Here is a 24,517-nt window from a genome sequence, read left to right on the forward strand (position 1 = left end):
CTGTCTCATAACGTACGTGTCCATACCATCGTAAAATGGGAGATTCCCCAATGCATGTAATATACAATGATGCACGGGTCCCAATATTCTTATTCATTGAATCATGTATAACAACCTCTTCTATTTTCCTTTATTTCATATCATTTTACCACATAGCCTTTAAGACATATATCGGGGTTGAATGTCGTATCATTCATATCATGCACATAACATATCTTTCAACATATCATATTATATCATAGCGCGTATCATTTCATAAAGCATGTCACAACATGTATTATATCGTCAAACGTGTTACACCATAACATATATCATATCATCAGCACATCACATCATAACACGTTCATAACATTAACATATCATATCGCAGAAATATCATAGTTATATCATTTTATAAACATATCATAGTTTTTCATAAACACATCTTAGTCATATAATCTACAAACATTTTACATATATCAAGCATATGACACGTGCAAAACCACGAGCCACATGTCATCATACAAGCATCAACTTCTAATCATGTCGATAATAAGACCACTTACTTGGTTGGCCCTAACCAAGGTTTTATCTAATTCCAAATTTCCTTGCCTTCTAACTTTAGAAATGGATACCAAAAATGTAATAATCAACGGAATCCATTTTGAAACTCACGAAATTTAGAGAGAAAAAAATAGCTAAAATAAATAAATAGAGAAAAAAAAAAAAAGCGGGCACTTGGGCGAAGCCAATGTTCAACTTGTGACGCGCCATTGGAGTGCCTTGTTCGCTTCCATTTTGGCGCTTTTGTTTCAAATTCCGGAGCCTCGTTGAATGCCTGGAGAGCGAGCGACTAGTTGAAAGCCATGGAAATGGATGGTCCGCTAGACTTCGAGTCGGAAGACCCACTCCTCAGTTCCCCTGTTTCTCTCAAGAAGAGGTTTCATTCTCTCCGAAATCACCCAAATCCTTTAGTTCGTGTTTTCTTTTTCATAATTTTGACATGGGTTTCTCTTTTCATTTCTAATTTCATCTGGGTTCTCGTTTCCATACTATTTTCCATTCAAATTTGTGTTGCAATTCCAATAGTAGCATATTTACTCTATAAAGGAAGCTAAGAAATAGCCGTTCTGCTGATTGTTCTTAGCTCTCTGAGCACCAATGGCCTTTGATGTCTATATTTTTACCAATTAGGAAAAAGATTATCGGGTTAGATGATCTTCTCACTGATCATTACAAGGATAAATGCAAACTCGTTGAGAAAGAATCTAAACAGGCAAAGAAGAAAAAGAAGTACGATTCAGACGATGAGGACTTTGGCAAAGAGGCTGTGGTGTCCCAAGTTGTTGATGAATGCCAAAATAAGGTAAATTATGCCTGGCGACCAAGAATTATCAGCCTTCTTTCACTAATGATGGGAGAATGTTTTGTGTAGATGAATCAATTGGGAGGTGAGGAAGATACATCCATATGGGGCTTAAACGTTTTTGGAGAACAGGTTTTCGGTTCAACATTACAGCTTCTTATATGCTTTTGATTGTCTAAAATATCTTCATATGAGAGGTCTTCTTTGTGAAGCTGAGTTTCTATGCATGTAAATTGCAGAAACCCCCACCAGCATTACAAAGTCCTGAACTCAAAAATTGCTACCTTTTGCAAACATTCCTGAATAATGAAGTTAACTCTTTGGTGAATCTCACCGTGGAGAAAGGTGTGTATTTCCTTTATGTTTGAGTTCTCCTAATCTCTCCAATCATGTACTAATTTTTTTTTTTTTTTTATAGTTTTTGTTAATTGAGTTATTTTATACCCATCACTATTTTGATCTTGTATAATAAATACTAAAGTTATAGAGTTCAATTTTTGTTTCCTCCACATCTTTTTTATATAAAAAATAGTTGACTAAGGGGTTGATCATGGGTTTATAAGTAAGGAATACATCTCCATTGGTATGAGGCTTTTTGGGGAAACAAAAAACAAAGCCATGAGAGATTATGCTCAAAGTCGACAATATCATATCATTGTGAAGAGTTGTGGTTTCTAACATGGTATCAGAATCATGCCCTTAACTTAGCTATGTCAATAGAATCCTCAAATGTCGAACAGAAAAGTTGTGAGCCTCAAAGGTGTAGTCAAAAGTGACTCAAGTGTCCTTTCTTTGAGTGCTCCAGAGAAGGAGTCAAGCCTCAATTAAGGGGAGGCTATTCGAGGGCTCCATAGGTCTTAGGGGAAGCTCTATGTTGTATTTTGTTCGAGGGGAGGATTGTTGAGAATTGTTGGGTGAGAAGTCCCACATCGACTAATTAAGGGGTTGATCATGACATAAGTAAGGAATATATCTTCATTGGTATGAGGCCTTTTGGGGAAACAAAAAAGAAAGCCATGAGAGCTTAGGCTCAAAGTGGACAATATCATACCATTGTGGAGAGTCGTGGTTTCTAACAAGCCTAGGACTCTATCGTTGTTAGTAAATATAGCTTGAATTGGTTTGGTTGAGCAGAGTACAAATAAACATATGTATTAATTACGGCTCTTGGAGTTCCCTTTCGCAACTATTTCTGGATTTTGTCACTAAAACTTTGTGCTAAGATAATATTGTTTTAAAGATAAGTGCTAAGATAATATGGATGTTTGTTGAATTTTCCTTTTCCTTCTTTAGATGGTATCATACTATTTCAGGTAATGGGGACTCTGTTTGGTTCCTTAAAGCTCTCTGGTAGATTTACTCTGAAAGTTAATGCAATAAAGGACTTGAGGGCCTGATGTGGAGGTTCAGAAGTCCATTTCTTTGCATGAGAGTTGTTGCTTAGGAGGCTACATTATATTATCTATAAATAGAATTCAAAGAAGCCACCTTTCCTTGTCTCTATTATCGTAAGTGCATCCTTTGAGAGAAGGCAAGAAGACTTGCACTGTATTATGATACTTTGCTCAAACTCACCGCTAATAGATATAGTCCTTTTTGGATTTTTCTTTTCACGCTTTCCTTCAAAGTTTTTAAAACGCGTCTGCTAGGAAGAGGTTTCCACTCCCTTATAAAAAAATGTTTCGTTCTCCTTTCCAACCGATGTGGGATCTCACAATCCATTCCCCTTCGGGGCCCAACGTCCTTGTTGGTACCCGTTCTCTTCTCCAATCAATGTGGAACCTCCCAATCCAACCTCCTTCGAGGTCCAACGTTCTTGTTGGCACACTGCCTCATGTCCACCCCCCCCTCAGGGCTTAGCCACCTCGCTGGCACATCGCCCAATGTCTGCCTCGAATACCATTTGTAATAGCTCAAGTCCACCGCTAGCAGATATTGTCCTCTTTGGGCTTTTCCTTTCGGGCTTCCCTTCAAGGTTTTTAAAACGCGTCTGCAAGGGAGAGATTTCGACGCTCTTATAAAGAATGGTTCATTCTCTTCTCCAACCGCTGTGAGATCTCATAACTGTCCTTTGAGAGTGAAGTCGTGGGATAATTTTTAAGAGATGCTTAGATTCTCATGGGAGCCGTACTTTTGGTTGAAAGAAATTTCGAATGATCTTTGGCCCTTCGTTTTTTTTCTAGAAAGAACAGGAAAAAATGATAAAGAAGTCCCCCCTCTTCTTGACAGTGTTTGAAGGGGGACTCAAGATGAATGAGAGTTCACTCCTCTCCCCCTTGGTCGAGCAGCTTGTGGGTGGTGGGTTGTAGAAAAAGTCGAGGAAATAGAGTAATTGTCTTGCAGTTCTGCTTTTTATTAACACTCATCTATAATTTATCCAATACTTTTGTAATGCTCCTTAGTTATATACATTCTTATAGAATTTCATTCATTTTCATACAAAATAGAAGAAAAGAAAGGAAAACCATGATGTTTCTTAAACTCTAAAGCCTATCAAAAACTAATTAAATAAGTTACTGATAATATTTATTTGATATGTTCTTACAGGTGAAGCTTTCCTTGAAGGTTTATTGGTAAACGGTTGGCTTTCAACGCTCGTTTCTGTGACGAATCGTGTAGAAAAACCTCTTGCCATATGGACTTTCAATTTAAGTGAGTTCATCTATTGTTTCAGTCATGTTTATGGAACTCCAAACAGTATCATTACTTCTTTTTTATATGTTTATTTTGATATTTCAGTGTTATATTCATCAAGAGAAGAACTAAGTACATCTGCTTGTGATTTCTGGAGGGATATCATGTTAACAACAAATGAGGTCTCTCTTTTTCCTTTGACCACATGGTTTTTATTTATTTTCGTTTATCAATTTTGAGGCTTATCTATAATTCTTAACAAGGTAAATCAACAGCATCTCCGAATCGAGTGGTTTCCAACCTATGCTCAGTTAGGAGAAGCTCTTGAGACTTATGGATATAGATTTGAATGCTCATTAAAACCTGGATTTGTTCACAATGGTAAACTTCTTTGACACCAAACTTCATATCCAAGGGAAAAAAATATGAAACATTATGAAGGGTTGTTTGTTTTCGCTCCGAGTTTTCGTATTTGTTCCATAAAAACTCAAGATTGCTATTAATGCTTTAGAAAAATATTTAGAACTTGGAATGACCAATCTTTTTGGTAATGGTCATACTTTGTTTTTGGGTTGCTGATGCACTACCTTTGCTTGCTGCATTGATAATATGTTTGAATTTTCTGTATGATCTTTTTTTCATTTGTACCACTTGAGATAAAAGAGATTGTAACAAAACACCCAAAATCAACCATAAAAATGCCTAAATCCAAGTTCAACGACCGAATTACTCGAACTAACCTCAAAGTTAACCAGGTTAAAAGAATTCAAACTCTACATGGCCTGTTACGGATCGCCGTCAGTCTCATGATTTTAAAACGCGTCTGTTAGGGAGAGGTTTCCACACTCTAATAAATAATGCTTTATTCCCTTCTCCAACCAACGTGGGATCTTACAATCCACCCTCCTTGGAGGCCAGCATCCTCGCTGGCGCACCGCCCGGTGTCTTGTTCTAATACCATTTGTAATAGCCCAAGCTCACCGCTAACAGATATTGTCCACTTTGGTCCGTTACATATCGTCGTCAACTTCATGGTTTTAAAATACATATATTAAGGAGAGGTTTCCACACTATTATAAAGAAACAACCTCATGCTAAAGTAGTTTTCAAAAACTTGTTTTTCTTTTAGAATTTTAGAAATACAAGTTTTCTTTAAGAATGGTTAAAACCGTAATCGGGCAATTAGGAAGAAACAAGCATAAATTTCAAAAACGAGAAACTTAAAACGAAACCATTATCAAACAGGGCCATAAGGACCATACTTTTTAGAACAAGTTCTTCCATATGGTACTCTTTGTCTTAACTTCTTTTCCATGTGTGTATGAGTTGCTATATTTTGGGATTGTCATATAAAGGCATACTTCAAAAGTCATGTAGGAACCCCTCAAGCCTTTGCCATTTGTGTTATAGTTTCCTTAGTCTTCCTTACACAAGTTATGGACTATTGTTAGGCTCTGGACGTGGAGGGCCACCGCAGAATATAAGGGCTTGGATCAAATTTGTTACTGTTTGTTGTCAAACCAAGTAAGTCAGTATTTTTTTGGAAAAGTTTGCGAGTTTTAACTCGTGCCTTTGGCGTTCATTGAAATTTTGAATCTTGTAACATAATGTGGCTATTGTTCCATGAATGTATCTGTTTTTTTTTTTTTTTTTTCAGGATGAGAAAGCATATATTTACATCCTCTGAAGTCGAGCGGCTAGCTGAAGCCGTTCTTTGTTTATTTCTAGACCGCCAGTTTCGAGGGGTAACCGTGCTCTTGTGTGAATGCCTGCAATCGCTCGTCCGTTACTTCACAGATGAAGATTGGAAGGCATGTTGTGACAATATAGCCAAAACTCTCGTCTCCAGGTATTAGACTTGTCCTTGCTATGTAAAGAATCTAGGGTATACAAATTAAAGGCTTATGACGATCTGTTTGGTTCGGTTTTTGGTAAAACGGACATGTATGGTTAAGAAAAATTTGAAAGTGGCATCGAAACCAATTATTCAAAAACGGACCAAAACTAACAAAATCTATGTAATCCAAGTCAATTGAGTGTGTGAGATCCCACATCGGTTGGGGAGGAGAACGAAACATTCCTTATAAGGGTGTGGAAACCTCTCCTTAGCATACGCGGTTTAAAAACCTTAAGGGGAAGTTCAAAAGGGAAAGCCCAAAGAGGACAATATCTGCTAGTGGTGGGCTTGTCTGTTACAAATAGTATCAGAGCCAGATACCGGACGATGTGCCAGCAAGGAGGCTGAGCCTCGAAGGGGGGTGAACACGAAGCTGTGTACCAGCAAGGATGCTGGGCCTTGAAGGGGGGTGGATTAGGGGGTCCCACATCGATTGGAGAAGGAAACGAGTGCCAACGAGGACGCTGGGCCTCGAAGGGGGGTGGATTAGGGGGTCCCACATTGATTGGAGAAGGAAACGAATGCCAACGAGGACGCTGGGCCCCGAATGAGGGTGGATTGTGAGATCACACATCGGTTGGAGAAGAGAACGAAACATTTCTTATAAGGGTGTGGAAACCTCTCCGTAGTAGATGCGTTTTAAAAACCTTGAGAGGAAGCCCAAAAGGGAAAACCCAAAGATGACAATATCTACTAGCGGTAGGCTTGAGCTGTTACAGAGTGTTTTTTGGTTTTACACTTCAGAAAACTGAACCGTTTGACACGTATACTTCAAAGAGACCGTGTGACTCGGTTCGGTTAGTTTTGGTCAGTTTTTCAGTTTTGGCCCTGCACCCCTGATGCAAATGTGAACTACAACCGTATCATAACTACTCTTTTTGCTGCCTCTGTTCTGGTTTTGCAGAATTCCAATGGATTTAAACTGTTTGCGAGCTGTGGAATGCATTTCTGGAGTTGATCAGCGCAGTAAATATCTGAGGAGTACAGTTGCCTATCAAATTCTTCTTATTTTCTTTGAAAATGAGGTGATCCTTTTTCTAAAAATTAGCATGTTCAAGTTATGATAGCCATCTACCTAATATTTAATATCGTTAAGTTTTTAGCAACCACATTGATACGAAATAAGGTGTTTTAATCATGTCACAAACACTTTATGGTGGACGACAAGGTTGTACCCTATATGTTTGGATTTAGGGAGATTTCATTCTATTTTTCAATTTTAGAGTATTATTTTTAAGGTTTTAAGTCATTATGGTTTGACGGGCACGAGAGTTACAACCTTTCAATCGACCATAGGTTACTTAAGGTTTATTTCAAGATTATAAATAACCATTCATGTTGGCTTTAGTACGAGGGTTTTGGATATTAAAATGAAAGTTGCATATTATGCTTCTTAAGCCATGAGTTTGTTCCTTTGCATTTCTTGTATTTAGATTTGCATGCTAGAGTCATTCAAGTAGTGTTGATCAAACCTCTTGTGAAGTGATTCGAATCACGAGTTTTCTTTATTCTTGATCTTGATCTTAATCATCAAGATTGTGAGATCCCACATCAGTTGGAGATGGGAACAAAGCATTCTTTATAAGGGTGTGGAAACCTCTCCCTAGCAGATGTGTTTTAAAAACGTTGAGGGAAAGCCCAAAAGGGAAAGTCCAAAGAGGACAATATTTGCTAGCGGTGAGCTATAACAAATGATATCCGAGCTAGACACCGGACGATGTACCAATGAGGAGGCTGAGCCTTGAAGGGGGGTAGACATGAGGCGGTGTGCCAGCAATGACGCTAGGTCTCGAAGGAGGTGGATTGGGGGTTCCCACATCGATGGGAGAAGGGAACGAGTGCTAGCGAAGATGCTAGGCCCTAAAGGGGGGTGGATTGTGAGATCCCACGTCGGTTTGAGAGGGGAACGAAACATTCTTTATAAGGGTGTGGAAACATTCTTTATAAGTGTGCTTGGTCTGTTACAAAGATAATCCGTTCCAAAACTTTTCCTTGGGTTGATTCCATATCGTTTTTGAGGTTCTTGAATTATCTAAAGATCTTGTTCTTCAACAAGATTATTAGATCAATTCCCCAGAGTTCGAGATGTGCATAAGTATAGCTCGACTACTCGTGAATATAAAAAGAAAATGAAAATGGTGAGAACCTGCAACCATTTAATCAACCTTTAACTTACTATATTTGGTTTTAAAGTTGAAGGCTAAAACTAGTTGTTATGATTTAAACAGGCTACTAATGAAGAAGAGGTTTTGAGAGTACTTACCTCCATGACTGTGAAAGACAAAAGTTGTGACCTATTTAAGCTGTATATTTACTTGGTGTTGACGGAGAACTGGCTCGTCGGTAGTCGAATGTTAGACGGGAAGCCGTTAATATGCGAAATGTGGGGTTTGTTTCTCAGAAAATGCTCGTGCCAAATCGCGAGTACGGATTTGAGGTCGTATGCATCAAAGGTGTGGAAAACTCTCACAATCTTGACTTGAAATTGACTTGAAATGAATGAAGGATTGATTGTTAACACCTCTTTGCACTTTCAGGTTCGTAACAAAGCTTCATATATCTTGCAAAGCTCTTTTGAGGAATAGCGTTTGATGGGTAGGTGTTCTGAGTATCATCTCTGGCTCTGCTTTTGCTTGCTGACTCACATGAACTGCTAAGAACTTATGAACAGGTCCAATTAGTTTAGATTGTACAGCCTACAGAATGCTCTTTTTGTCCCTTTTTCCACTTAAAATATCCACTTCATTAAGTTGCTGAGTTTGTTTTCTTGGAATGGATCATCATTCGTATAAAAAACATTATTGAGAACAGTTTGGGCCAAATCTTGAATCAAGTTAAAAACGTTGTTTGATTAACTTGTGTAGTATTAGGTCATTAGCTGACCTAGCCAATGATTCTTAGTTGATCTTTTCGAATGATCAGCCACACTAGAACTAAGACACAACCCGAACTCCTTCCCTAGAGGTGAGAATTGTTGAGAACAAAGTAAAAATGGCCTTAGCAAGGTAGGGTTGTATCGATGAACTTTTTGTTACCGTGAGTGTTAATTTTTTTTGTCTAGTAGTAACTTAACTTTTAATTTGTATCTAATAAATTTGATAACTTTTAATTTGTATCTAATAAATTTGATAATTTTGAAAAATGTTAATAGGTCAAGATTTATTAGACGCACAATTGAAAATTTTAAGTATTTCGTGACATTCAAGTAGAAGAGAATTACAAAAATGAACTAACACTACATTTTTTTTTTTGTGTGAATAATTATAGATTGATTTGTGTAATATCTAAGATAGAATCCGAATAATTATAAATGTTGGATTAATAATTTTTTTTATTGATTTATGTAATATATTTTATTTAAGATTGAGTCCGAATAATTACAAATTGGGGATTAATAAAATTTTATAATAAAATTTTAAAAAAAAAATTGACAACCGAACCCAACCTGAAAATAGAGGGTTGGGTTGGGTTGTGACAAGTTTTGGTTTGGGTTGGTTTGGGTTGGGTTACCAATTCAACCAACACGAAATTTTGAGTTGGGTAAAAAAATAGAGGGTTGGGTTGGGTTGTTGGGTTGTGACAAGTTTTGGTTTGGGTTGGGTTACCAATTCAACCAACACCAATTTTTGAGTTGAGTAAAAAAAAAAATCCCTCAACTCAACCCCGAACATGTAAAACTCTAGTAAATTTTTTTCATCATTTATAACTCCATTCCAATATATGTTTTGAAAAATTATCGGGTTTGAAAATAAATAATAAAAAAGTAATTATGAAATTAATAGAAAGTAAAATAAATATACGTTTATAAGCGTATAATAAGTAAAAAAAATGTATATTTTAAAGGTAATAATAAATTCCACTCGAGATTAAGTTGATCCCAATCTAGTTTTAAAGAAATTAGAAATGCCCAATCCCAATTCTAATTAGAGGGATGGATTGGTGTTATCAAATTTTTATAAACACTCCAAGAAACATGAGTAGAGTAGGTTTGTGTTGTTGAATGTTGAAGCATATGATAGAAGTGAAATGGTTGAATAATTGAGCTTACATAACTCATCAACAAAAAGGAAGAGTAATTGGGAAAAGTAGCGCAGCTTCAAATTTCCAAAGATGAGATGAAAATTTAAATTTATCCCAAATTGTATGATGAAATATGATACATTGTCTGCGTCTGTGGCCATCCTTACCTGTTCGCTCTACAGATAAGATTGCAGCAGCAACGATATAAAAACAAGAAACAACTGCGAAGTGGGTGGGAGGCGTTTCATTGCCTGAAAATTCGAAATGGCTTCTCTCACAACCGCTCTCTCATGGAGATCTTCCGTGGGTCTTCCAAATTTCGCTGCAAGCTTCGAAGAAACCGCCAAGTTCTCTCATGGAAGAACCGCCCTGGTGGTTGTCGCCCAAAAGAAAGCCACGAAGTCGCGAAAGGTAATGATCCAAATAATAGCTTTTCAAATTCCTCCCCAATCCCATGGCTGCTTTCGTTTCTCTTTCGTTCTATCTGTTGGTTGTGAATGGCTGCAATCGTAATTTGGTTCTGCTGTGTGTGGATTGGGGCAGATTATTCTGAAGGAGGATGTGCCGGAGCTGGGGAAGAAAGGGCAACTTATTGACGTGAAGGCTGGGTATTATAGAAACTATCTGTTTCCTATGGGGAAGGCTCAGATTGTCACTCCAGTTTTGCTCAAGTAATGTGTTACATAATCCCTTTAATTTCTAGGTTTCTGTTCTTGAAGTTATACTATTGCAAATGAATTTACTGAGTTTCAAAAGGGATTTTCGAACTGTTCTGTAATTTCAATGTTTCAGCTGCTATAGGGTCGATTAAATGTTTGCTACTCAGGAGGGGTTGGTGAGTGGTTGTTGATTGAATGTTTTGAACTAAATTTGTGTAGCTGATGAATGGTGTGAGTCTAGTAGCTTCATTGTGGTCGATGGAGTGTGTAACTATGACTAAAAATCGTATTTCGAGGACAAAGTATCAAATGGTCTTTATCTGTTCATGTGAGATCCCACATCAGTCGAGGAGGAGAACGAAACATTCTTTTTAAGGATGTGGAAACCTCCCCCTAGCAGGCACATTTTAAAGCCTTAAGGGAAGCCCGAAAGAGGACCACTCTACGAAACTATATGATGCACAAACTCTACGAAACCCTTGCCTTACACTTTAAGCTCCAACCCGAGAGGGCTTCAAGGAATGTGATCTTGAGTTTCATTTTCACACCCTTAATCTCACAGGGAATGTGATCTTGAGTTTCATTTTCACACCCTTAATCTCACAGGGAATGTGATCTTGAGTATCATTCACCCTATAACAAAAGCAGTTGGTCGAGCAGGGCAACGTTCAGGGATTTTCCTTTGAAGCTTAGCTTGAGTATCCATGAATTAGGAGACTAAATCTCTAAACCGTTCTCTAATTACCGAAAGCTACCTACCTCATTTTGCAGTAAGCTTCTATATGATAGAGACCCACAAAAAACAGTTCAACCTTTTTAAGATATTTGAACTTCCAAATCAGATCTTCCAAGGTAACCTTCAAGAAGGTAGATCTACTTGTAAGGCTGGTAAAGATAGATTTAGTAGTAAAATTGCTCAATGTCTCTAGGCAGGGACCATACGGCCTTGTCGTTTTCACAGTCGTACTATACTGCTTGAGCTTCTCGAACGGATGGTATGAAATGAAAATTCTTTTGAAGACCATCTTTGCTACATATCAGATAGCTGATATGCTTATGGAGACCCCAGGATCAATTGTCTTATTCGAGGTCCATTAACTCGTGCCTTTTTCGGCTAATCATTTGAACGAGGATGTAAATAAAAAACATATTTGTTAGTTGCTGAATGTGTTGAACTAGTTATTGAAATCTAACGTGTATTGACACTCTGCTTTAACTGCTTATTTAATGAGAATAGCAATAACACTTCACAAAATTGTCATTTCAAACGAAACAGCATGGTGATATCTATCAAAAGGATTAATGATTATGGATTAGTAATGTTGTTTAATGCACATTCATTGAATTTGATGGGATTGATCTTTATTTTTCTCAGGGAAATGCGGATTGAAGAGGAACGAATCGAAGCTGAGAAAAAACGAGTAAACAAATCCGTTCCTTTTGTTTCTTGATCGGACATTTCGAGATAGTTTTTGTTATTAGAATCAACAACGAAGGATTAAACGAACGAGACACTTCCTCTATAACAATTTTTGGAACGACCAATTAAGTGCTTTCTATGAACATGTTTTACTACTATCCATACGTTCCAAACGAGTGCGTGCTCGATGCTCATGCTTATTTATTGAAAATTTGACTGTCCATTGGATGCATTCTATACCCATATGCTATAAGGAAGAAGAGAGATTTTGTTTTCTCGACTGTTTCTACCTTTTCTATGGGGATTTATTCAAATGGTAATGAACTTGTCAGGTAATGGAGGAGGCTCAGCAACTGGCTCTGATTTTCGAAACTGTTGGAGCTTTCAAGGTGAAGCGAAAAGGTGGAAAAGGAAAACAGATATTCGGAACGTGAGTCGGGTTTTAGCTGTATTATGAGGCCGTTTTTCTTTTTATTATGCCTACTCAAATGCATTTGTTTTTGCAGAGTCACGGCACAGGATCTTGTTGATATCATCAAGGCACAACTTCAGAGGTACTTTATCTATTTACTTTTGTTGATCGGAAATGTAACCGCCCAAGCCTACCACTAACCGATATTGTTCTCTTTGGGCTTTCTTTTTTGGGCTTTTCCTCAAAGTTTTTAAAATGCATTTGCTAGGGATAGGTTTCCACACCCTTATAAAGAATGTTTTATTCTCTTTCTAAACCGATGTGGGATCTCACAACCCACCCCTCCTTCGGAGCCTAGCATCCTCGCTGACACTTGTTCCTTTCTCCAATCGATGTGGGACCTCCCAATCCACCTCTGGGGCCCAGTGTCCTTGCTAGCACACCGCCTCGTGTCCACTCCTCTTCGGGGCTCAGCCTCCTTGTTGGCACATCATCTGGTGTCTGGCTCTAATACTATTTGTAAAACCCAAGCCCACTGCTAGCAGATATTGTCCTCTTTGAGCTTTCCTTTTTGGGGTTCCCCCCAAGATTTTTAAAACGTGTCTACTAGGAAGAGGTTTACACACCCTTATAAAGAATGTTGCGTTCCCCTCTCCAACTGATGTAGGATCTCACAATCCACCCCCCTTCGGGGCCTAGCATCTTCGCTGACACTCGTTCCCTTCTCCAATCGATGTGGGACCCCCCAATCCACCCCTTTCGGGACCCAACGTCATTGCTGGCACACCACCTCATGTCCACTCCTCTTCGGGGCTCAGCGTCCTTGTTGGCACATCGTCTGGTGTCTGACTCTAATACCATTTGTAAAATCCAAGCCCATCGCTAGTAGATATTGTCCTCTTTGGGCTTTCCCTTTTGGGCTTCCCCCATGATTTTTGAAACGTGTCTACTAGGAAGAGGTTTACACACCCTCAAAAAGAATGCATCGTTCTCCTCCCCAACCGATGTGCGGTGGGATCGCACAGTTTGACCATGAACTTTGGAAACCTAAGATGACAGAAGGGAAGTTACCCAAGGATGGTGAAACGGAGGCCACGAAATGCAACCTCACAGCTAAAAGATGATGCAAGCTAAGAAACATATGGCAAAGTAGCTTGTTGCTCACCAACAATCCTTTCAAAATAAGTATCCAAGCCATCCCCAATAGAACAACAAACTAAGCAAATAAGAGGAAATTAATCTATCTATCAAATGCACTTTTCATTTCTAAGATGGCTGGACAGTGACAATTGCTGAAATAGCTGAGGCGTTTCGTGGTAGTCACATTCGAGACACCATAGAATCAAAGCTCGATCTTTTCGAACTAAAAGTTTTGAGAATATATCCACACCGTATCTCGAACTCTTCAACTAATTCATGAAGTTTTCCCTCTGATTTAAGTATTGAATTATGTGCAGGGATATCGACAAGCGAATCGTTGATCTTCCAGAGATCAGGGAAACAGGAGAATATGTTGCAGAGCTGAAGCTTCACCCTGAAGTTACTGCACGAGTTAGAGTGAATGTATTTGCCAACTGAAATTATTTCCAGATTTTAGAAGTTCATGTAGCAGCCACAATTTTTTGAAGGGTAAATGATCGTATCGTTTTGCAGTTCATCATTTCAATCATATTCTCATAAACTGTTCAATTATGGTTGTCTTTTTAAGAGGACATTTGAGATTTCGGGTGGTTTCCCATCTAATATAACGGCCTATGTCTAGGATTCACCAACTGATGGCTTCGAAATCTTTCGTACATCTCTTTTGATGTGACTCATCTCTTTTGATGTAGTCACGCTATCTATTTCTTTTATATTTCTTCTAAGATGAAAGACTATTCCTACAAATTAACCCAGGTTCTTTCGACATGAATTTTGTTTTCATTCATATGATTCACACTTTATTAGGGATAACAATCCTTCCTGCATTTCCATAATGGTATAAATATTCACTTTGATCATAAGTGTCACAATTGCACACTTGTGGCAGCGGAACAGGATTGTGCAGCACTTGTTCTAACTCAACGAACAAGTTAGTCGTGAGAAATTTGGACTTTCTGGACAATGACAGCGTATGCTCGAGTCTCGAGTCACGGTTGAGAGAAGTGTTTTAGGAAAATGTAAGCGAGGAAATATGTTGAAAACTTTTGGAAGAAAACAATGTTATAAGCTAAAAACGATTAGGCAACAACGACTTTGATAGATATAACCTGAATAGGAAGAAGTTACTACTATTTTAGCCTTTGCAGGTATAGACATGATTTTGGTGAACAGACACACATCATGAAGTAGTAAACCCTATAGATCGTGCATTTTACTCAATTCTTTATTAAATAAAAGTAAAAAATGCAAGAAATGATCTAATTTTATGTAGTTATCAAAAGTGCAAACAAAGTCCTACGTTCGTGGGAAAGAAATGGATTCTTAGTGTATAAGTGATGATAATTATCATACTGGGTAACTACCAAAACTATAAGTTTATGTTTAAAATAGACAATGTCATATTATCGTGGATGGTTTATAACCAAGTTATTCAAACTTCTGATTGAGCGGGATTTGTCTAACTTCCCATAACTTTAAAACAAATTAGGTTAAATTAATAAAAATACCTTTGCACTTTCTTTCAAAAGTTTTTAATAAAACCCTTATACTTAAAAAAAAAATAAAAAAATATATATACAATAATAAAATAGGAGACGGTACCTCGTTTCAAAAATACGTTTGAACTTTAAAACAGGTTTCAAAAATATCATTTAACTTTCAAAAAATGTTTCAAAAATAATGTGAGTTTCAATATTTTCATTAATAACCTTAAACTTTTTTTAAAAACTAAGTTTTTTTAAAAAGTTCAAAAATATTCTTACCATCAGTACCATGTTTAAAAAAAATACTCATGAACTTTCAAAAGTAACATTAAAAAGTTTGGAGATAATCTATATGAGATGTCGATAGATAGTTTTCGTCCCTATGTTGACTAAAAGAATATTTTTTAATTTTTTTTTTTTATAATAGTAAAGGAGGTTAATGTTACTATTAAAACTTTAGAGTATTTTTTTAAACACAGTATAAACGTTAAAACATTAAGGATATTTTCAAATTTCTAAAAAAATTAACTTTTTAAAGTTTAAAGATATTATTGAAACTTTTGAAAGTTTAGTAATATTTTTGCGACAAAATACATAGTTTATGGGTATTTTTATTAATTTAGCCGACTAAACAATCGACAACCAAACAAATAATTTAAAAAAAAAAACAAATAATTATTTTTGAAATTAATGTTTGTTTTCCTTCCAATTCTTTAATTTGGGTTTTTATCTTCCCTTAAAAAAAACATTTGAACTTTTAGTTAAATTTTAAAAATAAAAATATATATTTTTTTTTTAATTTCAAGACGTGGTTTAGTTAAGCCAACCCAACCCAACCCGTCTAACCCAATTCAATCTAGTTTGAATTGAATAGTCTAGATTGATCCGGTTATCGGGTTATGTGAAAACCCCTAACAATGAGGGTCCTTTTTTTCGTTAAATAAATAATTTAGTCCTTAATTTTATATTTGTATAAATTGAGTCCCTAATTTGTTTTTTAAAAAATGTTTAACCGTTAAAAATTTTAAATTTGAATCTAAACTATAGAATGGCGTCAAAAGTTTATTTTATTATATGAACCGAGCTTAACAATAATTAACGTATATTTATTCTTTTGAGAGAAAAAAAATATAAATAAATAAAAGAAGTCCTAGGTTAAGAAATGGATGTATTATAGTATGGAAAATATATTATGCTTTTTGAAATATTTTAAAAGTTACTCTTAGTCAATTTTGAAATATTTTATAATTGACGTTACATTAATGTTCAATATTTTCGTGATGCTTTTTTTAAAGTTTGAATTTAATCAATGACATTCATACACTTTAATATTATTTTTCATTTTAATGTAAAGCATGCTAATTTATTTTTTTCAATCTCTTTTTTTTATTATCATTATTAAACCACAAGGTTAAGCATACTAAAAAATTGGTCGAGGGACCGTATAGCATATCATGTAGTTAATAGAGGCACGGGTCGCTCCTCTTATGGTAATTCATTGTAGGAGTCTACATGATATCGATAGTCGAGAGGCAGAGGAGTCGCTCTCATGCTAATATGACTATATAGGAGGTATTAAGAATAGTCAACTAGTTTCATGGTAGTGGATTTTCTTGTGAAACGAGATCGAGTTGGATGATGGTGGAGGTCACACCTCATCTTATCATGATACGATTGACAACAAAGGAATGATTGAGAGCATAACGAAAATCCCTAAACCTTGAGATTCCTTCCATCCAGATGTGCTCGGGGAGAGCTTGACTACATGACTCTTGTGATATGAGGGAACTTGGTAAAGCTTGTTCTTGAGGATCGATCATTGAAAAGTGTTACATGAGTTTGAGGGCTGAAATCAGCTCCGAGAGTCGTATAACATCGTGTTTTAAAGCTTACGACTGAGACCTTAAGTTATTAAACGAGTTGGCTGTATCAATTTGATTAATTTTTATCATTTTTCTTAACATAAAAATAATTTTAAAAAATATTTGGATAAAAAAACATAAAATTACTCGAATTTTTTAAGGTTTAAATTTAAAATTATAATATTATAACATGCACTCTATCACGTCTTCACAACGATTGCCACTTACCCGTTAGCCGTAAGAGATAAAACGACGCCGTGTCAGGAATTGCGTAATAAAAAAAAGGAACCACAACGGATTACGCAGAAAAGTCGGGTGTTCCGTTCCGTTACAAGAAACTGCATGGAGCGTGGGACCCAGACGCAATGGAAGAATGACGTGGATTGACGTGATGGTCCACATAGAGAGAGAGAGAGAAAGAACACGTGGCGAAAATAAATGGGAATTAAAAATAATATAATATTTGAGATACGTTGCTTGTGGAGGGAGGAGAAGAGGGTGAGATCAGGTGTGGAGGGGGTCCATGGAGTGTTCCCATTCCTCGTAAAATGAAATATTCGTGATGCCACGTAATGCGTGTGAGTTAGTGGGCCCCACCTCCCACCGACCATTCATTCAGCCTTTGTCCCCTCCTTCCTTCCTTCCTCGTTTTTCCCGCCCACAAAATTCCTATTTTTCTTTCTTAATTCTAAATTTCATTATTTATTTATTTATTTATTTATTTATTTATTTATTTATTTATTATTATTATTATTATATTAAACTTTTAAATAAACACATGCTTTTTATCAACCACCCATTTTTCTAATTTTAAGTCCTCAAAATTAGAATTTGGTGTTTATTAGCCCTTTAAATTGATTCTTTTTAATTTCATTTTTATATTTAATAAATTTCTCAAAACTTTAAATTAATACCCAATTTTTAAATATTTAGAATTTGAGAGTATAAATAACTGTGTTCATACGTTGATATATCTTTCTTTCTTCCGGTCAAATACTCGAAATTGAGTGACAACCCAACCTAATCTTAATTCTAAAATCATTATAAAAACTAAGAATATTTGACATTTACAGCCGGATGTGTTTGTGATTAGTGTATGTTTGATATTTTAGTCATTAATGTAACAGATATAGTAAATATATAAAAAAAAAAAAAAAAACAACCGAACATTCCAACCAAAAAATACAGGATTGCATTGGGTTGAATTGTAAATTTTATTAGGGTCGGGGTTCGGGTCACCAATCAATCCAACCCAGTGATATATAATATTATTTATTTATGTATTCTTTTAAAATTAGATTTAAAATTGTGAGAGTAGAGAAATTACATAAAGGGTAGCTTCCTTGGCTTTTGGCAGAAGATTGAATAATGTATTTTGAGACTGAGATAGGGATAGAGATTGTCTCCTATTGCACATTTCCCCATCATTTTTTTTTTCTTTTTTTTTTTTCTTATCTATATTTGTGTTTTCTTTGACTGGAAGTTTGTTGACCAGTCAACTGTGCTATTGTGTGGGCCCCACTCCTCTCTTTTTCCCCCACCTGGCCCCACCACATCCTATCCATCTCCAACACTTCCTATTACATTATTTCATTCCATTTCCCTTTTTTCTGTTTTTCTTTTCCAATTTCCAAATTAGTAATTTCCTTTTTTTTTTCCCCCAATTTTTTCATTTCATTAAATTAGACTATAAATTTAATTCATTATTTTCATTTTTGCTTTTCATTCCATTTTTTTTTATAATTTTTTAATCTCATTTTCTTTCAAATTTTATAATTTCTTTTTTTATTTTATAATTGGTTGAAAGTATATAATAATATTTTCATCAACAAATTTTTAAACCAAATTACAATATTTTTTAAAATTTAAAACTCGTTTGTAGCAGAGAACCTCGATGACAAATCATTTATAGTCATTCACACGAAATTTGGAAACCATAGTACAATATTCCAAGTATAGATCAAGAGAAGATCAGGTCTGTTAAGAGCGCAGGTAACTATCACATTGGTTTGAGAGGGGAACAAAACATTCTTTATTTCATAATTAGTCTTTAAATGAATGAAAATCAAAACTAAACTAGCTTAGTTAATTCAAAGATTCCATTTTTTTTCAAAAAATAAAAAATAAAAAATAAAAATAGACAATCAATCTAATCTTAATTTTTATTTTTGTAAACCCAAGAGAATCTTCATTCCCCAAATCCCATGATTGTCTATTCATACATGGAAAATCTTGTATAAATTAATTAATTATATGCATATAATAATAAAGCAATAATATTTATTAAATGATAGGGATTCAAATGGTAATCATAACCAAGATCTATCATGATTGCATGCCTCATATATTATTCATCTTATATTATAAAGTTTTAATCTCCCAAAAACATTAACATTAAATTTAATCAAAATCAATCCAACTTAACCATGGTTAAATAATGAACCCAATCCGACTTAATTTATAAAACATCTATTTACTTTTTAAAAAATAAATATTTATTAAATAAAAATATAATATAGTTTTTTTTTTATATAATTTATGTGAATATTTGATCATATAAAACCTAAATATATGTAGAAAGTACAATTCATTTTCCCAAAGTAATCGTACTTTGTTTCTCTCAAACACATTTTGAAAATGAATTTCCCAAGAAAATTCCTTGGTTCATCGTGTGTCCAAACAATAATATCACACATAGTTTTAAACGTAAAGAGATGATCAAGAATATATTCCCCTTTTTATCTCCCATCAATTTTCATCTTCCTTTATATCAATACCCTTCCTCGTCTTTATCTCCTACCTGTTCGGTTCTTCTTTTTCTTATATAAAAATAACATTATTTTATATTTTACTACGTACCGTTCGATACCCATCTGATAGTTTGCAAAACCCGATTCAACAATTAGTATCAGAGCAAGGTTGCTCATTAGATTTTCAAAAACGAAAAGAAAAAAAGTATTTTATTAATAGTTGATATCGGATGGTAGATAAGTTCAAATCAAATCTTGTGGGAAGATACTAATAGGAACAGAAAGTACAAAAGTATGCATGCTTGTATATAATATAGTTTTATAATAAGGAATGAAGTATATATTATTGGGAGATTGTAGTACATTTTGGACTATGGTGTAAACATTTAATTTTTTATTTAGGCATGCAGTCCTACTTCTTTTTTTATATTACCAAATATTCAAATAATTAATGTTTTAAAAAATTTACAAAAAGCCCACCAATCAAACTCCATCACTTCTCTTGTGGGGCTAAGCTTACCGTCATCATCTTTAGGGACGGAGTATATGTTAATTATCGAATTAAATATCTTTTGGCTTTGTTAATTATGTTACCATTGTTTTTAAGGGTATACACGGGTAGGGTTGGGTTCAGAACGGTTAAGTTGATGATCCGAGCAACTCGAATAGAGTTCATAGCCCAACCTAACCCAACCCAACCCTCTATTTTCGAGTTGGGTTCATTTTTTTTTAATTATCTTAAAAATGTATATATTATATTAAAAACTAAAAAATATTATAAAACTCAGATATCAAATATTTAGAAATTTTATAATAATTATAAAAATATGGCAAAATAGAATCGGATTATAACCCTATTTTCTGATTGATTAGATTGACTTGACCAAACAAAATGTCAACACGTGTATGGAATTTTGATTTTTCAAAAGTTCAAATCAACTCAAACCGAAAAAAATCTAACCCAACTCAATCTTTATGATTTGGATTAGGTGATTCGAGTTTGTCAGATTGTCGGGTCATTTGAACACTTGTAATTATTTTTTATTAAAATAAGATTGTAACTATATGTTAAAAAAAATGTGATGAATAAGTTTGGTAAATGAATATAATTTTTAGCATTAAAAAAATAGAGGATAGAAAGACAAAGGATGTCCACCCTGGCGGCAATGTAGATGGTTTGGCTGCTTTGTCTTTAACCTGACCTCCACGTCATCATTTTCAATCAATAAAACAACAACAACAATAATAATAAAAACAAACAAACAAACAAACAAACTATTTTAACTTCTCATCAATCAATTTCAATATAATACTATGTGGGACCTATTCATCTTATATTTCTCCCTAAATTATAATTTTATTTGTTTTTTAATTTTAAAAATATTTAATTCATTCTTCCCTTTTAAATTTTCTATTTAATGAATTTTTCAAATTTATCGATCTATTTTTTTTTCTGCTTAAATAATGTCTTGTAATAATCTAAACGAGCATGATAGTTTAGTTAATTCATGATTTCCAATTCGCATGTATTTCATATATTTCGTTTGTTTCATCATTTCATAATACTTGTAATCATGGTTGAGTGGTCTAGTAAAATTATGAATATTTAACGTTGTAATTAGGGATGTTCATATGACCCGAGAACTCAACTAACTCATGCTACCCAACCAAACCATAAGTGCTAGGTTGGGTTAGATTTTTTTTTCGATTTGGGTTAGGTTGAATTTTTAAAAAATCAAAAAATTTGGATCAGTTCATAGATCTATATATTCTTTGTCGAGTCAACCCGACCAACCTGAAAATAAGGCTACTATCCAACCTAACCCAACCTAACCCTATTTTTAAGATGGAGAATAAAAATATTTGACGTTTGTAAATCAATGTTAGTGATGCGTTGTGATATTTGAATTTTATGAAATTTTAGTTATTAATGTAACATGTATCGTAGATAAGTAATAAAAGCATCCAACAACCCAACACAACACAACTCTCTACGGGTTGAGTTGTGAACCCAAGCTCACCGAACCAAGCGCGTATACACGGATAGTTGTAATTTAATAATATTATTTATTAAAATGAATATTAAATCCTCCATGGAAGGAGAATGTCTGTTGTTCTCGTCTTTTAATAATAATAACAAAAGAATACCAACTGAGAAGATCCTAGAGAGAGAGGGAAAGAGATTGTATTGGAATGAATGTTTGGGACATTGGGAAAATATAGTGCAAAAGTGGGGACCAAATTGCAAATTTATAAAAATATTAACAAATTAAATAAAAATAATAAAATAATAATAAAAAAAGATTCTTCCATTCCTATCATTGCTTTATATATTTACCCTTCTTCCCTTCCTCTCATCATTCCCTTTACTCTTCTTCTTCTTCTTCTTCTTCTTCTTCTTCTTCTTCTTCAGTTCATCCATGGATCTTCCCACTGCTCCTCACCAGGTAATTGCTTCGTGTTCTTCGCGTTCTTCATGTTCTTCGTGTTCTTCGTGTTGTTATAATTTCTGGGTTGTTTTCAAAATTCAAACTTTCCTTGATTATGAGTACTAACACTATGCATAATTATTCACAGCAAATTGACACAAATTCAAAGGAGCAAGCCAAAAAGCCAAGGCCACAGCCAGAGCAAGCCTTGAAATGCCCAAGATGTGACTCAACCAACACCAAATTTTGCTACTACAACAACTACAGCCTCTCTCAACCTAGATACTTTTGCAAATCCTGCCGCCGTTACTGGACTCAAGGCGGCACCCTCCGCAACGTCCCCGTCGGCGGTGGCTGTCGTAAAAACAAACGCTCCTCCTCTTCCTCTTCCTCGTCCTCCGCAATCGCTGCCTCCTCTAAGAAACCCCAAGACCATCCCTTTGCTTCTCCCGTCCCCGCCCTACCTCACTTGGCTTACGATCACCAAGCCAATGATCTCAGTCTCGCATTCGCCAGACTTCACAAAACCGGGACCGGGACTGGGACTGGACCCTCTTCATTTAACGACTTTGATTTCTCCGTTTTTAACGGATTTGGATATAATTCTCAACCTGTGTACTACGACAACGACAACAACAATAACATGGGAGGAGGAATCGAAAGATTACACTCGTACGAACATCAATATGGCAATGTTACAACGACGGCGACGGCGACGACGGTGACGACAACGAAGCAAGAGGTATTAGGAGGCGGGGGCGGGGGCGAGGAAAGTAGAATGCTTTGGGGGTACCCGAATTGGCAAATGAACAACAATTCAACAGATTCAAACATGATGGGTATGGATTTTGATTCTGGAGGTGTTCGTGAGAGCTGGAATAATAATGTTTCTTCATGGCATGGTCTTCTCAATACGCCACTCATGTAATACTCTAATAGTTTTAGTGGGTTTTATTTAATTTTTTTTTTTTTTTTTTTTTTGGGGAATTAAGTTTTGTATTAAAAAAAAAAATTATGTGTTATTAGTTTTAATTAATTTTTGTTAATTACTTTATAATTAGTGGTGTGGCCTTCGGATTATTGTAGCCGACATCTCTTGACCGTTGAGATCGTTATCGACAACAAGAGTGATATTTCTTCTGTTTGTTGTTTAGTCAGAATGTCTCAAATCTCTGTTCTTTTATGTCTGCTTCTTTAATTTCTTTAATTATCTTTTATAATTTTTTATGATAATTATAAATATTGTTCTCTTCAATTGAGGTGGGATCTCGCAATCCAATGACTTTAGGTTAATAGAAAACTAGGGTCGTTACATAATGTCCGTGTATGAAATATTTTCGTTCAAAGGAAATGTTAAGTCATGATTGTTTATGTCCAAGTAGATAATTCGTCGTCTAATTGTCTCCCTAAGTAATTATATATATACATATATTTATTTTATAATTATTCTTTGAGAGATCTATAAATAATATTTAAAAATAAATAACGTCTTACTTTTAAAGTAAAAATTTGAATAAATTGACTCGAACAACCCGAACCATTCAAACTTAAAAAATCTATGGTTGGATCTAGATGAGTTCATTATTTAATAACAATTGAGTTGGGTCTAAAAAATTTATCAATTCGACCCAATTCAACCCACGAACACTCGTAACGGTAAAAATATTAACTTTATCGATACTTTTGTGTATTTTTAAACATTTAAACATAAAATAAAGTAAGAAGTTTATAAATATTTTATATAATTTAGGAAGGTAGTAAACCAAAAAAAAAAAAAAAAAAAAAATTATAATAACAAAAATAGTGAAATTATAGAAATTGATAAAAGAAAATAAAAAAAATGAAAGGCATTGGGATTTAGAGTGAAGAGAATGAGCAGCAGCACAAAATCCAACTCAGGATTTTGTCAGAAACTATTTGTCAGAACAAATATATATATAATTTATATTATATAATAATCATTATAAATAATAATAATAATACTAATAATAATAAATGTATGAATATTCCAATAATTGGTACACTGCAAATTTGTGCTTTTTATAAGAATGAGTTACAAGGAAACGTCGAGATTGACGGGGGAGTTTTTTTTTTTTTTTTTTTTTTTTTTTTTTTTTTTTTTTTTTTTTACTATTGATCTAAATTCTCGAACACTGCTTATGTTGGTAGAGTTATCGAGTCATACGAACATATCTACTGTCACTTATGTTCGAATCTCAACGTTCTCTATTACTTTACCTATAATACAATTTATTATTGTCAAATTCAGTATGACGACTCATTTAGCATAAAATGTGTACGACGATCAAAAGGTTTGAGATTCAAACTTTTTTTCCTCGAGATGAACAAGTATTTGTCGTTGTTATTTTTTATTTCGACTACTCTGACTCGTCATTTAGTGGCACTTATTTGGACGTAAAATTTGAAGATTAATTGAATTTGGCTCGAGTAATTAGATCAAACTA

At 34.8% G+C, this 24,517-nt stretch overlaps 3 protein-coding genes across 5 annotated transcripts; all 3 read left to right on the forward strand.

The window, feature by feature from the left end:
- Positions 1–697: 697 nt before the first annotated feature.
- LOC111784515 (actin protein 2/3 complex subunit-like protein) lies at positions 698–8,686 on the forward strand. 3 transcript variants are annotated; one of them, XM_023665191.2, is made up of 12 exons: positions 698–919; positions 1,174–1,345; positions 1,415–1,477; positions 1,585–1,690; positions 3,893–3,997; positions 4,085–4,161; positions 4,255–4,360; positions 5,431–5,503; positions 5,637–5,828; positions 6,781–6,901; positions 8,105–8,329; positions 8,414–8,686. In XM_023665191.2, exons 1-12 carry the CDS (start codon positions 846–848, stop codon positions 8,459–8,461), a joined length of 1,362 nt encoding a protein of 453 aa, XP_023520959.1. In that variant the 5' UTR covers positions 698–845; the 3' UTR covers positions 8,462–8,686. The 3 variants fall into 3 exon arrangements, with proteins under 3 accessions (XP_023520959.1, XP_086976488.1, XP_023520957.1); XM_023665189.2 differs by having other exon boundaries at positions 699–919; positions 4,243–4,360; XM_087120362.1 differs by having other exon boundaries at positions 3,893–4,161; positions 4,243–4,360.
- A 1,380-nt stretch (positions 8,687–10,066) lies between these two features.
- On the forward strand, positions 10,067–14,053 carry RPL9 (ribosomal protein L9). Its single transcript, XM_087120361.1, has 6 exons — positions 10,067–10,307; positions 10,440–10,567; positions 11,931–11,976; positions 12,308–12,405; positions 12,482–12,529; positions 13,845–14,053. The coding sequence occupies exons 1-6, from the start codon at positions 10,161–10,163 to the stop codon at positions 13,963–13,965; spliced, it is 588 nt and encodes a 195-aa protein (XP_086976487.1). The 5' UTR covers positions 10,067–10,160; the 3' UTR covers positions 13,966–14,053.
- Positions 14,054–21,966: 7,913 nt separating this feature from the next.
- LOC111784525 (dof zinc finger protein DOF2.1-like) lies at positions 21,967–23,205 on the forward strand. The gene is made up of 2 exons (XM_023665196.2): positions 21,967–22,070; positions 22,201–23,205. The coding sequence occupies exons 1-2, from the start codon at positions 22,044–22,046 to the stop codon at positions 22,978–22,980; spliced, it is 807 nt and encodes a 268-aa protein (XP_023520964.2). The 5' UTR covers positions 21,967–22,043; the 3' UTR covers positions 22,981–23,205.
- Positions 23,206–24,517: the final 1,312 nt, after the last annotated feature.

The sequence above is a fragment of the Cucurbita pepo genome, chromosome 20 (assembly GCF_057944985.1).
Source record: "Cucurbita pepo subsp. pepo isolate OVF chromosome 20, ASM5794498v1, whole genome shotgun sequence".
Classification (NCBI taxonomy): Eukaryota; Viridiplantae; Streptophyta; class Magnoliopsida; order Cucurbitales; family Cucurbitaceae; genus Cucurbita; species Cucurbita pepo.

Coding starts and splice junctions, on each gene's coding strand:
- LOC111784515 (XM_087120362.1), top strand. CDS start 846: ATGGAAATGGATGGTCCGCTAGACTTCGAGTCGGAAGACCCACTCCTC. Junction 4,361..5,430: donor ACCTGGATTTGTTCACAATG/GTAAACTTCTTT, acceptor GACTATTGTTAG/GCTCTGGACGTGGAGGGCCA. Junction 5,504..5,636: donor ACTGTTTGTTGTCAAACCAA/GTAAGTCAGTAT, acceptor TTTTTTTTTCAG/GATGAGAAAGCATATATTTA.
- RPL9 (XM_087120361.1), top strand. CDS start 10,161: ATGGCTTCTCTCACAACCGCTCTCTCATGGAGATCTTCCGTGGGTCTT. Junction 11,977..12,307: donor TCGAAGCTGAGAAAAAACGA/GTAAACAAATCC, acceptor TGAACTTGTCAG/GTAATGGAGGAGGCTCAGCA. Junction 12,530..13,844: donor ATCAAGGCACAACTTCAGAG/GTACTTTATCTA, acceptor AATTATGTGCAG/GGATATCGACAAGCGAATCG.
- LOC111784525 (XM_023665196.2), top strand. CDS start 22,044: ATGGATCTTCCCACTGCTCCTCACCAG. Junction 22,071..22,200: donor TTCCCACTGCTCCTCACCAG/GTAATTGCTTCG, acceptor AATTATTCACAG/CAAATTGACACAAATTCAAA.